Genomic DNA, 16,657 nt, shown 5'->3' on the forward strand with positions numbered 1-16,657 from the left:
GACGTTTCAGGCCTAGACCCTTCTTCAGAAAAAGTCTAGGCCCGAAACGTCAGCTTTCCTGCTCCTCTGATGCTGCTTGACCTGCTGTGTTCATCCAGCTCTACACCTTGTTATCTCAGCCTGTGTGTGTGTGTGCGTTGGGGAGAGACGGCAATGGAAATAATCACTTATGATCACCATGCAGAAAGTTGTGACTTTATCAGTTCAATAAGAAATTTTAAAGTGAAGATAGGAGTGATTCTTCATTGGGTTGAGCGTCTGTGAAGGATATTATTGGGAATAACTGTTGAGTTTTTCCTTTTCCTATTTATGATAAAACCTTTCAAAATTGTTATTCAAATCATCATAATTTTTTTCATTTTGTGTGATAAAGTTATGTTCTGTTGATAAAGATAAATCGATTGAGTCATGAGAATATGTTCAGTAATTGATCACTATGTTCAATCAAATAAATTGCAAAATATATTATAGTGAATCAAGCCAGGTTTCACTGACTTCTCTATATTAACATAAACTGGGATTACGATAAGATAAAGAGGGAGAAAAATGGAAGGCAAGTTAATCAGGATTTTAGCTATAGTTCCATATATTTTACATGTTCTGGTGAGTTTATAAAAAATAAATAAATTCCTTATAAATCTGTGTCTTATATTTGGAACTTTCATGCTGTGTCTACAATCGGTACAATATGAGAAATACCATTTATCAAGTGCTGTGTAGCTGATGCATAAAGGTATCACACTGAGGGAATTGTTCACAGCACAGTCAGTGCTATTAAACTACAGAAAATTCATACAAAGGAACAAGGTATGATTTGTACATAAGGGGTGAACTTGCGGTAGGTTGGGTAAGACCAAAAGATACAAAATAAAAACTAAAAGATGTGGGAGAGAAGAACAGAAAGTCAGGACAAAAGACTGCCTTTTTTTAATCACTCAGGAACATCATGAAAATGCTTCAAGCACAATGAATAATGTTTATGTGCAATGGCTTGTTCTTGGTTGCTGTTGGTGCAAGCTCAAACTGGTGAGACAACTGTCTGGATTTCACCCTCTCCCATTGCTGGGAGTGAAGGTAACGGGAGCTCATTAAATGCAGCTTGTGGCCTTCCAGACCAGACATGTCTCCAATTCTACACAGAGCTGTGGAGATTTCTGGTGGTCTGCACACCCTTACAGAAGGAAGTCTGAAAGCTGTAGCCATGCAGACTGGTATTGGACAGGAGAGATAACTCCTGTGAGGTTCCCTTATGCCCATGAGATTCTTCACAAGGTCATAACCTTCCTTTAATCTTTCCTCCTCCAGCTGGTTTCTCAAGCCAAGCCTCTCCCGCAGCCTCCTTATACACTCCCCTGCCAAACACCAGTAACTTAATGGGAGTCTGGCCTCAATATTCTCCTCTTCTTCAGAACTGGCCTCAGCAGTCACCTCTTGAATCTGGCACTGCTGGGACTACAGAGCTGTTAGCCAATTCAGTTGGCCAGCAGCTCTCTAAAACGGCACTTCCTCCAAGGATAGGGACAGAAGTCTCCACTTTAGCCACAAACCCTAGCTGTGGGGCAGCAGCTTTTTGGTAATGGTTTTCCCATGATGTTCTAGCTGGGGCAGCTGAGAAACAGAGCATCCTGTAAAATCCAGTCCCATGGAGTTGGCGTATTCACAACTTACAATAGTGTCTGATGTGGTATTGTTACATTACGCCTAATAACAACTCAAATTTATGTAGCATCTCTAGTGTAGTTAAAAACATCTCACCACACTTCACAGGAGTTTTAACAAGCAAGATTTGACTCTGAGCCTCATAAGACGATATTAGGACAGAATACTAAATGCTTGGCTGCAAAGCTGGGCTTTCAGGAGTGTTTTAAAGGTGGGGAAATGGTAGCAAGTTGAAGAGGTTCAGGAAAGGAATTCCACAGCTTAGGGCCTAAATGGCTGAAGCTGAGCCACCAATGGTGGTGAAATGTCAATTGGAGATGTGCAAGAAATTAAAATTATGGGAGTACAGCAATCTTGCATGTTGTAAGCAATAATCTTGCATTTTTATTTGTTGGTGTGCACAACCTATTCATTTAAGTACTCTGCCCCTTAAAGTTATTTTGTGCAGCCATACCGTTGTGGTAATTTAAAGGGGAGGTATTGTGTTTGGCCTTGTGGGTTGCTGCCCTGCCATAAGGTTTAGAGGAACGTTGGTTTCAAAGAAAAGGCCAAATGGAACTCTGGTTGGATATGAAAACAAGAATCAGAATATTAAAAAATTGAAGGATTGCTAGGCTGAGAGCCAAGTTGCATCAACAGACGTGTAGGTAAGCAGTAATTTGTGTGAGTGAAAGTGCAAGCAGCAGACTTTTGGATTAACTCAAGTTTATGGGGGATAGATGGTCTGATCTGCAGTACTTTTGGAATAGTAAAGTCTAGAAGTAACAAGGTCATGAATAAAGGTTTCAGCTGCAGTTGACTCATTGACAGAACTGAGTTGACAGATAAACACAACAGCGACAGACGAATTATACACCAGGTTACAGTGACAAGGCCATGAGTTTGCAGTCTCAGATTTTATTTTCTTCAGTTGCCATTTGATTCTTTCTATTCTTTTCATTGGCAGCTGCAATGAGTTCAGTGTAACCAGTGTTGGAGGCAATTTGTCACAAAACCTATTACATCATTTAAAACAGCAATTCTGTCCTTTCTGCTGGCCAGGACGCCAGAAACTCTGCTGGAAACTCATCGATAATGTCCCATTGTTGACATTTATTTTTCTAATTGAACATAATTCCACAGCAAAGAAGTCATTAACTTAAAATGACCTGGAAAGCCAGTGTAAACAAGCTTTTCGGCTTACTAGGCTCTACTGTAAATCGAGGATTAATATTTAAACAGCATAAACCAACAGCACCTCATTAAATCCATGGCTTTTAAAATTAATAACTCAATGAGCTTTTACATGGCTAAGTCAAAATGCATGCAACAATATATATTGTTTCAAATATGCATAGTTACAACAATAACCAGAATCGGTACACGTGTTGTTAAAACAATTGCATATAATATTATAGTTGCAGCTCTACATAATGTCGACTTTTTCTCAGTAGTTCATGATCATCAACAAAAATTGACATTATTGGTGAAAATGTAAAATGGTGGTCACCAGCATTTAAGGATTAAAGTTACCTGAGCATATGTAAGTCTTGTCTGGGCATAACCATTCCTTTCCCTTACTCTGTTTGCCTACTATGCAAGCATGTTAATTATTCCTACTCTTGGATCTATCTTGCATTCTTTCATTCATAACTGAAAGATCAACTCGCATTTTATGTGGTACCTTTAACATAATTAAACACTGCAACATGTTTTACAGCACAGGTAATTGATATAATGCAGGAAATTGTAGAGTGGAAAGAGGTGACCCCTCAAAGAGATAAGTCTGGAGAAGCTTCTAAAACAGGTAGCAGGATGAAGACTGTTGGGAGATAGGTTTAGCATTCAGGTTCATATGCTGGTTATCGCTCTGCCTTTGACAGTCATTGGAAGGAAGTCAGGGCAAACAGGACACTGGAGTCAGAGAATGCGGAGAAGGCATTTGGGACAGATTTCTTAATTTTCCAGTAGTTCTATGGGATTTTTGTAAATTTGCTTAACCCACTGGAAAAATAGGCACAGCTTCAGATTAATATCTCATCTGAACTATAGCATCTCAAGCAAAAAAGACACTGTTAGTCAAGAAGTCATATTGTCATGAAGAACATGTGATTAAAGGAAGTAACTGAATGTAGAGGGACATTTTGGGTACAATGATCTGATACCACATGAGGCAGATTTGAAGATGCCAATGTAATCAGTTGTCAGCCACAGACATTCAACAATGGGATTTGATGACTGTAGCCAAGGATCTTTAGGTAAGTTCAGGTGACAACTTAGCAATCTGTTGCTCCTGATTATTGACACATTCATAAACAAGATATTTTATTTTCTCTACATCTTAAGATAAATTTGAGCATTAAATATTTATCCTGGTATTTTTTGTTTCCTTCTTTTAAAATTTAGTCTTTTTTTCCCTCAAATTTACACTCAGCAAATGCCGTAAAATGTTGGAACATGGAGAAATAATAAATGATATTTGAGAACATTAAAACTTGCCACTCCAGTATGACGTGAGCCACTTATCGCTCTTGATCACGTACAGTAACAAATTCTGCAAAACAGAACTGAAATTTAAGCCTCAAGCACAGGTCTTTAGACATATAATCCCTACAATGTGGAAGCAGGCCATTCAACCCATACCAAACCTCTGAAAAGCATCCACCCAGACCCCATTCTATCACCATACCTCAACATTTCCCATGGCCAATCCACCTAACCTGCACATCTTTCGACTGTGGGAGGAAACTGGAACACTCAGAGGGGACCCATGCAGACACGGGAGAACGTGCAAACTCCCCACAGACAGTGGCTCAAGGTTGGGGATCAACCCAGGTCACTGGAGCTGTGAGGCTGTGGTGCTAACCACTGAGCCACCATGTCAACTCAACAGGTGTCTTTTGTGTATGACTACAAGGAGCCTGCAATTTTGACTTATAGCAGTTTGGTGTTGACTTAATTCCGTCTGTTCCATTTTACTTTCGCTTAAGGGAAAGTTGTCTGTTGATGCAATTACCTCCTCATGGATAGACTTCCACAATAATAAAAAATCTTTAGTCATATGATTCTCTGTCTAACCAATGAAACCGAATTTTTCCCAACTCCTCAAAAGTGAGTTATCATGTGCTGGTATCTACCATGTAAGTAGGAAGTAAATAGGCATGATTCCAAAAAGTAAAATGTAGTCACCTCCAACAATTCAGCAATCACTGGACTCCAGCAAGCATCTCTTAACCAGACATCATAAGAAAAGCTTTGCCTGGATTAGGAGATCGTTTTGCTCTGAGGAATGCTCCGTGAAGATTATTATTAAATAGTAGGCATTTAACAGCAAGAATAAGCATCTCACTTTCAACGGCACCCCTACAAAATTGATCTCCAAGCAGAGTGGTAAGAAATGCTGGTCTTCTGAATAATTTAACAATGACAACTTGCATTTATTAAGTACCATCATCGTAGGAACAAGTCTCAAGATATTTCACAGAAGTATGTCTGAACAGCAGGCCACATAATGACATCAGCACAGATAGCTAAAGATTTTGGTAAATGTTATGTGCCTAAGTTGTGTTAAAGAAGGGCAGGGTGGTAGAGGGTGGAGATGTTTAGAGAGAGGATATCTGCACTTATGACTTGAACAGCTGAAGACAGGATGAGCGCAGCAATCCTGGGCGGGGGGTGGGGTTGTAGAAGAGCTTTCAGAAATGGGGAGGGGCATGGCACTGGAGGGATTGAAACAAGTTTGAAAATTTTACAACTGAGGTATTGCCAGCCCAGGAGCCAGTGTTGATTTGTGAGCATAGGAGAGATGGACGAAAGGTAGTAGTTGGATATGATTAGAGGAGTTTGAATGAGCTCATTTTGATAGATAGTGGAAGAGGAGTTGTCAGTTAGGACTTTTGTAACAATCATGTCCTCTCAGGCACCTCGGGATATTTACAATGTTGAAAGTACAATACAATGCATTGTTGAATGGTGCACAAGTGTGGCTTTTTCTTATCATTTTGGATAGTAAAGGCACAGATAAGGATTTCAGCATCAGATGGGATGAAGCAGGGGCAAACACTGGTACTGTTACATAGATGAAGATATGTGGTATTAATGATGGCATAGACATGTAACTTTTATTCATCACAGGGTCAAATGCTAACACCAGCTTCACACAGTTGCCAAGGAAAAAGATAGTGTTGAAGTCTAACGATGAAGTTTATGGTTGAATAGTTGCAAGGATTAGTGGTAGCCACATTTTACTTTTTTAAAATGTTCCGATTAATTCCAGAGTAGTTAGATAGCTGCCATCAAATCAAGACCTCTCAATTGTGTGAGATTGGGTGAAATGGCAGTTTCTTTAGTTACTAAGGGAACCCTATGGATAAGGGTATAGCAGGAGCTGCAGATGTTGGAAGTCAGAGTTGATACAGTTTGGAGCTGGAGGAACACAGCACGTCAGGCAGCTTGAGAGGAGCAGGAAAGTCGATGTTTCAGTCCTGCTGAAGGGTGCCAACCTGAAACTTCGACTTTCCTGCTCCTTAAATACTGTCTGACCTGCTGAGCCCCTCCAGCTCCACATTGTATCGACCCTGTGGATAAGGGTTATTTATTCACTGCTGAAGTCTATCAGTGATAAAATGTAAAGAATTCACAGATTCATCGATGAATTTGTGGCTTTGTTGAGATTGATCTCTGCAGGCTATACTTTGAAATCAGTTGCATAAGTCAAGCTGCAACATTTGACCAGGCTTTAGTCAAGTGCATTTTACCCTGTGGTTGTAAATCAAAAAGGCAGCATAGCACACCACTGAATGAATGATTTTTAAAATGATAAACAGGTCAAAGCACGTTTGTAAAGCTTTATCTTGCTGTACGGTCTGCCACTCTTCAACACCACCCAGTCGCTACATCTTAGGCCATGTCATTTCTTCAACCCTTCCAGCAATTAAATATTTCTTCAATTTAAAAAAATATAAAGAGGGTCCTTAACTTATAATTTTCTAACATGCCCTATATAAATGCACTCAGCTGTATATGAGATAGTAAGGTCAAATTACTGTTTGCAATATCATCATTTATTAATAAGTCCCGTCGCAAGAAAGTGCTTAGAAGTTTGGTTGTAATCAAATCAAACTTTGCACCTGAAGTGAATACAACACGTATTCATCTACATAGCAATACATTTTCCAGAGGTTTAAAAACAAGAAGAGTCAGATATCAAATGGCGACAAATACCTAATCAATAATATCTAGCACGGCTGCCTCACAGCACCAGGAATCTGGGTTCGATTCCAGCCTTGGGTTACTGCCTGTCTGAAGTTTGCATGTTCTCCCCATGTCCACCGAGTGCTCTGGTTTCCTCCCACTGTCCAAAGATGTGCAGGCTCGGTGGATTAGCCATAGTTAATACAGGTTTATGGGAAGTGGGTGGGAGGTCTGGGTGGGATGCTCTTCAGACAGTTGGTGCAGACTTGATGAGCAAAATGGCCTCGTTCTGCATTGTAGGCATTCTATGATTCCACATCTTCTCCCCAAGGGCTTCTTCATAAAGGCAGAGGGAAAAATTGAGTGTTGTATCAATGGAGCAAACATTAGGAAAATTGTGCAGAGAGTTAGTCAAGGAGGTGACTTTTAAGGATGGTATTTAATAAGACCAAATAGTTGGAGAAACAGTACAGTTTAGGAGATGAATTACCATTTGTAGGGCTTAAACAACTGAAGGCACAATCACAGTGGTGGGGTAAATGGAGGGGGAACAGAAAGGATGTTGTAGGATTGGAGCATGCTTTGGATTTAGAAAGAAGTGGGACACTTAGAAGTTCAAGTGCATAAAGAAATTTAAATTTGTTTAGGCCATTTCCCTTTGACATACAATGATGTTAACATCACTGAATCCCCCACCATCAAGAACCTGGGTTTATCATTGAAAAGAAATTGAACTGGATCAGCTGCATGAATTATGTGGCTAAAGAACAGGTCAGAAACTGGGAATTCTGAGGTGGGTAACTCACTCCTGACTCCCAAAGCCTGACTACCACTTGCAAGGTTCAAAGCTGGAGTATGATGGAGTAGTCTCTTGTTTGGATGGATACAGTCCCAACAAAACTCTAGAAGCTTGACACAATGCAAGACAAAGCAGCCAGCTTGATTGGCACCCCATCTACCACCATAAACATTTAATCCCTCCATCACACGTGCACAGTAGCAGCAGTGTGTGCCATTTACTAGATTTACTGCTTCTTTGACAGCCTCTTCCAAATGTCTGGCCTCTACCTACTAGATAGACGAGAGCCACAGACAGATGGGAACATCACCTCCTCAAAGTTCCTCTCCAAGCCGCAAACCATTCTTCACCATTACTGGATTTAAATCCTGGAACTTCCTTCCTCACAACACCCTGTGTATTCCTAAACACAAAGAATTGCAGGAATTCAAGAAGGCAGCTCAGCACCACCTTCTCAAGAGCAATTAAAGATAGACAACAATTTTAAATTTGCTTATGTCACCCTGTGCCTTTTTCTGAAATCCTCAACCATCCCTTTGTCTTCTTGAAGATATTCTGGAGCTCTTATGGCTAACCTCCCACCCTTCCTTCACCCACAATTTTCCTGGCTGTATGCCTGTCCACATCAAATTACACTTACATACTTGATGACTTTCACTGTCTGCTGACTCCTTAATACTTGATAATTTAAATTCTCATCCTTATGTCCTCTTCTCTTTATCCCTGTAACCACTTTCATCCTTTTTATCCTCAAAACTCTCCGGTTCTCCGATTCTGGCCTTTTTTTCATCCATGCCTCCCTTCACACTATCATTAACAACTATGCCACAAATCACTGAGAGACATCCTATTGCATTCATGTCCCATGTGCTCCAACTTTTTAAGAACTTCTTACACCCTCCTTTTTGTCAAAGCTTCTCTTATCCATCCAAATATTTCATCTTTGCAACGTAAACAGTTGCATATTGACCATCCATATCAGAGCGAACTGGAGGAGTTGAATGATATACTCCTGTTAGTACATTTCAATGCCCTTAAATAAATGCAAGTTCTTGCTGAGATTGCTGCTATTTTCCAACTGATATGCAATCCATTCAAGAAATCATTTCTTAAAATTTCCAAAAAGTAAAAGCATCAAGAATCAAATCTATCACCATTCCATTTCAGCACACATTAAGCTGCCAGTATAAAATAAACTCTTTCTTTCTGATTGGAAATTGTGTGACAGTAATTATAATGCATAATTTAACATGGTACTTCTGGTAGTTTTAGAGAAAAGCATTAAGAAATGCCAATTCATTTAATACACAAAATGTTCGTAATTTTATCTGTTTTTTGATATTTTGGATTTGAAACATTCAGTTTCTTGGTCTGATGCTCATTCCCACAGCATCAGATTGATCAATGGCAAAGTTGGGAAGGTGAGGAAAAGAATCAGGCATACCATGACTGGAGAACGTACCATCTGCAAGTTGTATGGCAACAACTTGTTACGCTTTCTCAGACATGCCCTATTAAATCTGTGATCTCCAAAAGCTGGAAGCACATAGCCAATAGGCATGTGCAGTACAGATAACAGGCACATGGGAAACCATACCTCCAAGTTGTCCCTCTGGTCACACTTCGCACTGCCCCAGAATTATATCACCATTGCTTCATTGTTTACTGGCTCAATATCCTGGAACTCCCATAACAATTCTGTTGGAGCATCTTCATCACAATGATTCAGGAAGGCAGCTAAACAGAACCTTTCAAAGGCAACTAGAAATGGACAACATGTGTTCAACTTGTACATTACATACATATTGGACAACTACTTTTTTATAAATGCTGATGGGGAAGTCTTTTGACTTAACTCTGAATTTAAAAGACAACGTAAGGCCCAATATAATTTCCCAAATTTGTACCAAAACAAAAAGTAGTCTTGAACAAACTGGATTTGTGCTGTTGTTAATGTAATGGTTCTGAATTGTTTAATGTTCATGTTACATTGGCTCCATCAATTCTGCTAACATTGTCCATTATGTCGGGGTGGGGGGCGGAGACAAGGAATTCTACTGTAGCCTTCAACAGGAGCAGATATATCTGTAACAGATCCCTAAGCTCCTAGTATCTATGTCTGAACAAATGTAGCTGTAGTTATTGCCACCGCTAATCCTGTTATTTAAGACGCTTCTTCTGTAGATACTCCATGGTATATCCTCTACCACTGATCAATAGATTGTCCCAAGTTAAAGGGGAATTGGAGGCAGAGAACTAACTCAAATAACCATTACACAAAACAACTCATTGGTAGAGGTGGAAATACACGAAAGTATCAGGAGTGTTCATCTGAATATATATTCCTCAGTTATTGTTGTTAATTGCTTGGATTACAGACCACACAGCCTGTATCATGACATTTGACGTTCTGATGTAAAGATTACCGGCCTCACCTTCAGTCAGGCTATCAGAGCACTGAGGATAGTGTAATGTGTTCAGTCTTTTAGTCATGTATATGTAACACACAGCAATAATCAATCAGCACAGAACTCGGTTTATATGCAAGTCTGTGGTATTTTAGTAACATAAGTTGTTAACATTCATTAATAAACTTCAAAACATTTGGCTCAGCAAGAACCCAGTCTATGCAGTATATGTTATATGAATTAATATATCAGAGAGCTCTCAAACCATATCATATGGGCAATGGCGTTTTGCTCAAGCAATAACAACAATTGTAGTGATACAGATTCAGGTTCTGTACAGAGAGGCCCACCAGAAGAAGAAATATGAAGGGGCAGAAGAAAAGGAAAAAATTGAACCAAGGGAGTTTACCACTTAAAGGGAATTATCAGTTTAAGAAGAGACATAGTTGTCAAGCAACTGAAACATTGACCAGACAGTAGCTGCTGTAAAAGCAGTTAAAAGGCAAGTTGAGCACTCCACAGGCAAAACATCATTCAGAAGTTGGTAAGAAGCACTGCTGCAAGCGTGTGAGATAGCAAAAGAGAGAAAATCTAGCCACACTTAGAAACACTTAGCCACACAGGCAAAACATCATTCAGAAGCTGGTAAGAAGCACTGCTGCAAGAGTGTGAGATAGCAAAAGAGAGAAAATCTAGCCACACTTAGAAAATACATCGAAGAGATTTTAGTTAAGGAGGTTCGGCAAGGAGCAACATAAGGCTCCAGGATATGAAATTAAAGACCTCCAAGATCTTGGGGATTAACGAACAATGGCAGAAAGATCTGAACAGGAAAGTAAGGGAATGTAAAAGAAATATCTCACCTCTCATAGCCAGCATAATTACCCTCGACATCAGTTCTCCAAGATGCAGCTACAAGAGCCAATGAAAGAACCAAAAAAGAAACTTAGACCAGGATGACAGAATCAGGAAGACCCCAAAACATATTTAAGGTGAGAATGAGTAAATCTGAAGAAATCCACTGAGAGCATCTAACAGGAGATAAAAGACAGAAAAAAAAGTAAAAATTTGAAAAGATTGAAACTTTACAATTAAGCCACAATTTCAGTGGCAAGATTTATAAAGGTCATAGCCAGAGAATTTTATGTAACAAAATGCATAAAATAAAGTGTTTGGTGTTTTAGACCATGAAAGACAGGAAAACATTAATTTTGCTTGGGGAAGAAAACAAGGAAGTTCCACCTTGGCTGCAGGAGATGGTGAATCCAGCTTCTTAAGGTCCTGGTAATTAAAGCTGACCCAATGTAGTTGTACTGATTGCTATCTTGCAATAAAATTTGCTATTTGAGAACACTTCCTCTTTTGTAGATACGCCATAGTGGTGTCTTTTCTACCATTGTTTTTGTTCGCTCATGGGACATGGGCATCGCTGGCTAAGCTAGTATTTATCGCTAGATGTCCCTAGCTGCCCTTAGGATGGTAGTCCTGAGCTGTCTTCTGGAGTCACTGCAGACCACACCAACAATAGGCCCCAAGGCAAAGCAGTGCAAAGCAGGATGGGTGGCAGTGAATGACTTCAAACAACTTTTACCCAGTACCTTTGGTCGAGATTGCAAATACCACCCAATACTGGGGTGGTCATCAGGGAAAATGCTACATGTACCTTCAAAGTTTCATTTTTTTTTAGTGTGTTCCAAATGATTTGTGCTAACATCACTTGATGTTTTAGTCTGCTGAAGGCTTGTGGTATTTCAATGATGATGAATACATCAGCTCAGTTTCTTGCTGCATGGATACGGAAAATGGATTTGGAAAGTGTCCCCAGGGAAAGCCTGAATGCAACCAATAGGTTGAGAGTTAAAAAAATGAATAAATTTAAATAGCATCAGCAGCTCTGCTCAGTGGAAGTGTTTAAAAATAACTCTAAGTCTAAAATCAAACATTGTATTTTTCGTTAGGATCTATTCCACTAGAGTGAACAGACAAACAAATCCATATTTCTTCATCAGTCTGAGAGCGCCTCAGATATTTAAAATACCGATCAGAGAAAATTATTTTGTGAATACAAATCATAGAGCAATACAGCACAGATGGAAGTCATTGACTCTCTTGTGTCTGTCAGGTCTCTGCTTGAGCTATTATATTAATTCTACTCCTCTGTTCTATCCACATAACCTGTATTTTTTTTTTCTTTTCAAGTATGCATCCAATTCCCTTTCAAACTCTACTGTTGAATCCACTTCCACCACCCTTTCAAGTGATGCATTTTATATCATATCAGCTTGTTGCATAAAAAAAGTCTTTCCTCAAGTTGCCTTTGACTCTTTTGCCAAACACATTAAGCCTGTGTCATCTAGTTGCTGGGAATGAGAGGTTCTTGGCATGTGGAGATGTTGGAGTTACTCTGTTTAGATCAGAGAAGGTTAGAGAAGATATGATAATGCTGTTCAATATTATGAATGATTTTCATAGAATAAGTAAGAGGTAACAGTTTTCACTAGCAAGAGGATCACTGTGAGTTTGGGTGGTTTGTGAATCGGATAAGTTGGACCCAATGGGTAATTACAAAACACTTGCCTTTTGGATCCACCAGTCTTCACCTTCCTTTAGCCATCAGGTTTCACCAAGGTCTGGAAAACCTGTCCAACAAGGGTTAAAAATGGAGGTATATAGTCTCATTCCAATACTTGATTGTCCAACCCGTGTTCTCCCTCTCTTAGGCAGGTTGGAAGAAGATTGCAATGAAGAGTCAGGTTTTTAACTTTTTAACACCTCACCTGAGGCTGGTCTGCCCAATCCTGGGGGTTAAAATTCCCTAAGGGCTGCAGCAGTTTACATGTTGTCTTGCCACTGTAAAGGTTCTACCTGTATATAATTCCTTATCAACATTCTTGAAGTGCTTAACACTCAATCATTGCATCCCAGGGATCATTAGTTCTATGCACAGGTAACATAGAATGGGGAAAGAGACCCATTGTATTTGCTCTTCACCAACACAGCCCAGGAATCACTGAGTATTCCCCCATTTGAAGTAGGTGGACTAATGCTTGTTCCATACACTAGCCCAATTTAACAAGGTAAATGAGACATAATAGTTTCTCCTCTCATTTTTCACCACTTTTGCTTTGTGGGATAATAGGGATTAGTTCAGCTCAGTTAGTTGGCTGGCTGGTTTGTGATGCAGACTGACATCAATATCACAGGTTCAATTCCTGCACCTGCTGAGGTTACCATGAAGGATTCTCTTTCACAACTTTGCTCCTCACCTAAGGCATGGTAATCCTCAGGTTAAACCATCACCAGTCATCTCATTCTCTGATCTGATAAGAGTTATGACATCTTTATCTGTGGGGTAACACACCAAGTGGTATCAAAACATTATTGTTGTTAGTTCCTCCACCAAGGCCTTCAATAAACCAAAAGATCTGCAGCATGATCCCTGGATTCCTGATATTATTTCTTTTAAAGTAAAACTTGAGGTTTTCTCCGCTGCACCGTTCTCATGCCCAGGGACTTCTGACTGCTCACATTTAAGTCAGCCTGAGATACCAGGTGTACATAAAGAAACAAATGTAAGTTGAGAAAAAAAATTCACACAGCGAGTAGCTAGGGTCTCGAGTTCACTGCCAGGAATCAACATGGAGGCAGGATTCACCTGAGGCATTCAATAGGCTTTAGATGATTGTTTAAATAGAAACAATGTGCATGGTCATGAAGAAAAGATGGGAGAATGGCACTAAATCAAAATGGTCAGACAGCCAGTGTTACATGATGGGTTGAATTGCCTTCTTCTTAACCATAACAATTTTGTGATAATGTGATTTGTACAAACTCTGTCAGGGAATGGTCCTGCTCTAAGAGTGAACTCAGGACCTGCAAATGCTCCATGCTGTGATTCCTTCCCTCAAGGTATCCAGGGGAAGGCTTAGAGACTGGCTCTAATGTGTTTTAAAAGTTCACTGTTCATTGTTAAGTAGGGACACACGGAAATTAGTTTGAGTATAATTAGTTCTCACACCTAGAGAGGAAATGTATAGGAAAATGATCTAATTTTAGCAATGATGATTGAGGGCCAATTGTTAACCACATATGAAATGATCATACATAATTCAAAAATATTTATGTACCATCAGTGTAGTCCTGATGATGAGTTGACTCAGAAACAAGAAAGAAGAAGAAAGACTCCACTTATACTTCAGATTGTCTGCTGCTGAGGCCGGGATTTGTAGTTAACTGTTGTGGCAATGTACAAGGATCTCTACATTGCAATTTTCCTGATCACACTGGAGATGGAGACTAGTTAAGAATAAGGAAAAAAAGAAGCAATCACAAATTCAGGATGTTCCAAAGTGCTTTTCAGCCAATGATGTATTCTTGATAGTCACCGTTTTAGGGCAGTAAATACCAATTTGTATATGGCAAGTTCCCATAAACAATAGTGTGATAATGGCCAGATAATCTGTTTTGTGATGTTGATTGATGATAAATATTGGCCAAGACACCAGACATAATGCCCTCGCTCTTAGAATCATAGAATCATGGAATTCCTACAATGTGGAAAGAGGAGATGTGGTCCATTGAATCTGCACTAACACTTCGAACAGCATCCCACCCAAACCCAGACCTTTGCCCTATCCCTTAATCCTGCATTTACCACAGCTAATCCACATAACCTGCACATCTTTGGACTCGTCATTGAAATAATATCCACTTGAAAGTATGATTGAGCCTCAGCTTGATATTGTATCCTAAAGACCACATGAGCAACATTGCAGCACTCCCTCAGAGTAGCATGGGAGTGTCAGGCTTGAGTTTTATACTCAAGTTCCTGGCATGGGACTTGGACACAAAGTCTCATGACTCAGAGGTGAGGGTGCTAGTAGCTGAATTATGGCTAAGACAGAAACTCCACTGCCCCTAATCACAATGAGATTGGAAGACTCTCAAAGCAAAAACTGGTCCATTCAAAAACATTAAAATCCCTCATACCTTGCAAAGCACAGCATCAAAAGTAAGAGGGAAAAAGAATTATGAGTCAGATAAAACACAACGAACACTTTACAAATTTAAGTGCGAAAGCTGACTGAGAATAGAGCTTTGCATTCACTTTATGATGCTTTTTTTTTAAAATTGCAGGTTTTGAAGTTTTTGGCAAATAAAGAAAACACACAGAGAAACATAGAAAAACATACACAACTGAAAGGATTAAACTTTAACAGCCAAATTCTAACTTCTTTCTTGAATGTTATTGTGTAACAAGGATGTTCATACCAAATTTATATCATTAGCAGAATAAAGGGATGAGAGTGTCATAGTGCCATAAGCTAGGAAAATTTAATTTCAATTAATCGACCTCGGATTAAATGCAAACTCAACAACAATGACCATGGTCAGAAAAGCCTGTCTGATTCATTAATACCCATAAGGGGAGAAAATATACTATCCTTACCTGGTCTGGTCTATATGTAACTGCAGATCTACAGCAATGTGAGTGATTATTCATGGCCTCTGAAAAGGCCCCACAAATTGTTACTGAAGAATCAAATAAGAATAGGGAGAATTGCTGCGTTGGAAATGTCATCTCACAGATAAGACATTAAACTGACATACTTTCTGTTATCTGTGGTGAATGTAAAATAACCTGTGAAAGTATTTAGAAGAAAATCATGTTTTCCCCAGCAGAAAACTACATATTCCTCAACCAAACTTGCACTGCTTTCAGTGGGATCTTGCTGTGTATGAAATAGTTCTTACATCTCCTACATTTAAATAATGCTGACACCTCAAGACTATGTCATTAGCTGAAACTGCTTGGGAATGTCCCATCACTTGGATAGACATGTATAAATGCATATTCTTTCTTTTTTCTGTCTACTTTGAGTCTCAGTGTTTGGATTAAATTTCTAAGCTACCTTGGTGTTTTAAGTCCCCTTGTGGCTTTGCTCTGCCCCATCTCTTTAACCTCCTTTAACCTGACATTCCCACAATCAGTTGATGAATATATGAAACAGGAGCAGATGTAGAACTATTGGCCCCTTGAGCCCGTTCTGCTATTCAATGAGATGATAGATGATCTGTTTGTGTTTCAAATTCTGCATTCCTATCTACCCTTGATAATCTTTCATTTCCCTGCCTAACATAAATTTATCTACATATCTTAAAAATATTTAATGATACCACTTCCCTGCCCTCTGAGGCAGAGAGTTCCAAAGTTGAACAAGCCAGTGAGAGAAAAAAATTTCCTCATTTCTGGGCAACCCCTAATTTTAAAATAGTGCTCCTCCAGCTTTAGACTCACCCACAAGAAAAAAACATTCTTTCCTCATTCACCTTGTTGACACTGTTCAGGATCTTATATACTTCCATTAAGTTACTCTTCACTGTTGTAAACTGCAGTGAAGAAAAATCTAAACTGTCCAATCTATCATCATATGACAACCCACTCATAACAGGTATCGATCTAGTAAACTCCTCTGAACGGCCATCAATTCATTTAAAGCCTTCCTTAAATAAGGAGAGCAAAACTGTACACGGTATTCAAGACAACAAGGTGCAGGGCTGGATGAACACAGCAGGCCAAGCAGCATCATAGGAGCAGAGAGGCTGACGTTTCGGGCCT

At 39.5% G+C, this 16,657-nt stretch overlaps 1 protein-coding gene across 1 annotated transcript in view; it reads right to left on the bottom strand.

Moving 5' to 3' along the window:
* whrna (whirlin a) overlaps positions 1 to 16,657 on the bottom strand; it is a 277,019-nt gene that overhangs the window by 252,436 nt on the left and 7,926 nt on the right. The window contains exons 3-4 of the mRNA XM_048613360.1: positions 9,435 to 9,443; positions 2,109 to 2,188 (exon numbers count right to left, since the gene is read on the bottom strand). Of these exons, the coding sequence (XP_048469317.1) occupies positions 2,109 to 2,188; positions 9,435 to 9,443 (89 nt within the window). The remainder of the gene's footprint in view (positions 1 to 2,108; positions 2,189 to 9,434; positions 9,444 to 16,657) is intronic.

The sequence above is a fragment of the Rhincodon typus genome, chromosome 28, assembly GCF_021869965.1.
Source record: "Rhincodon typus isolate 14 chromosome 28, sRhiTyp1.1, whole genome shotgun sequence".
Lineage (NCBI taxonomy): Eukaryota > Metazoa > Chordata > Chondrichthyes > Orectolobiformes > Rhincodontidae > Rhincodon > Rhincodon typus.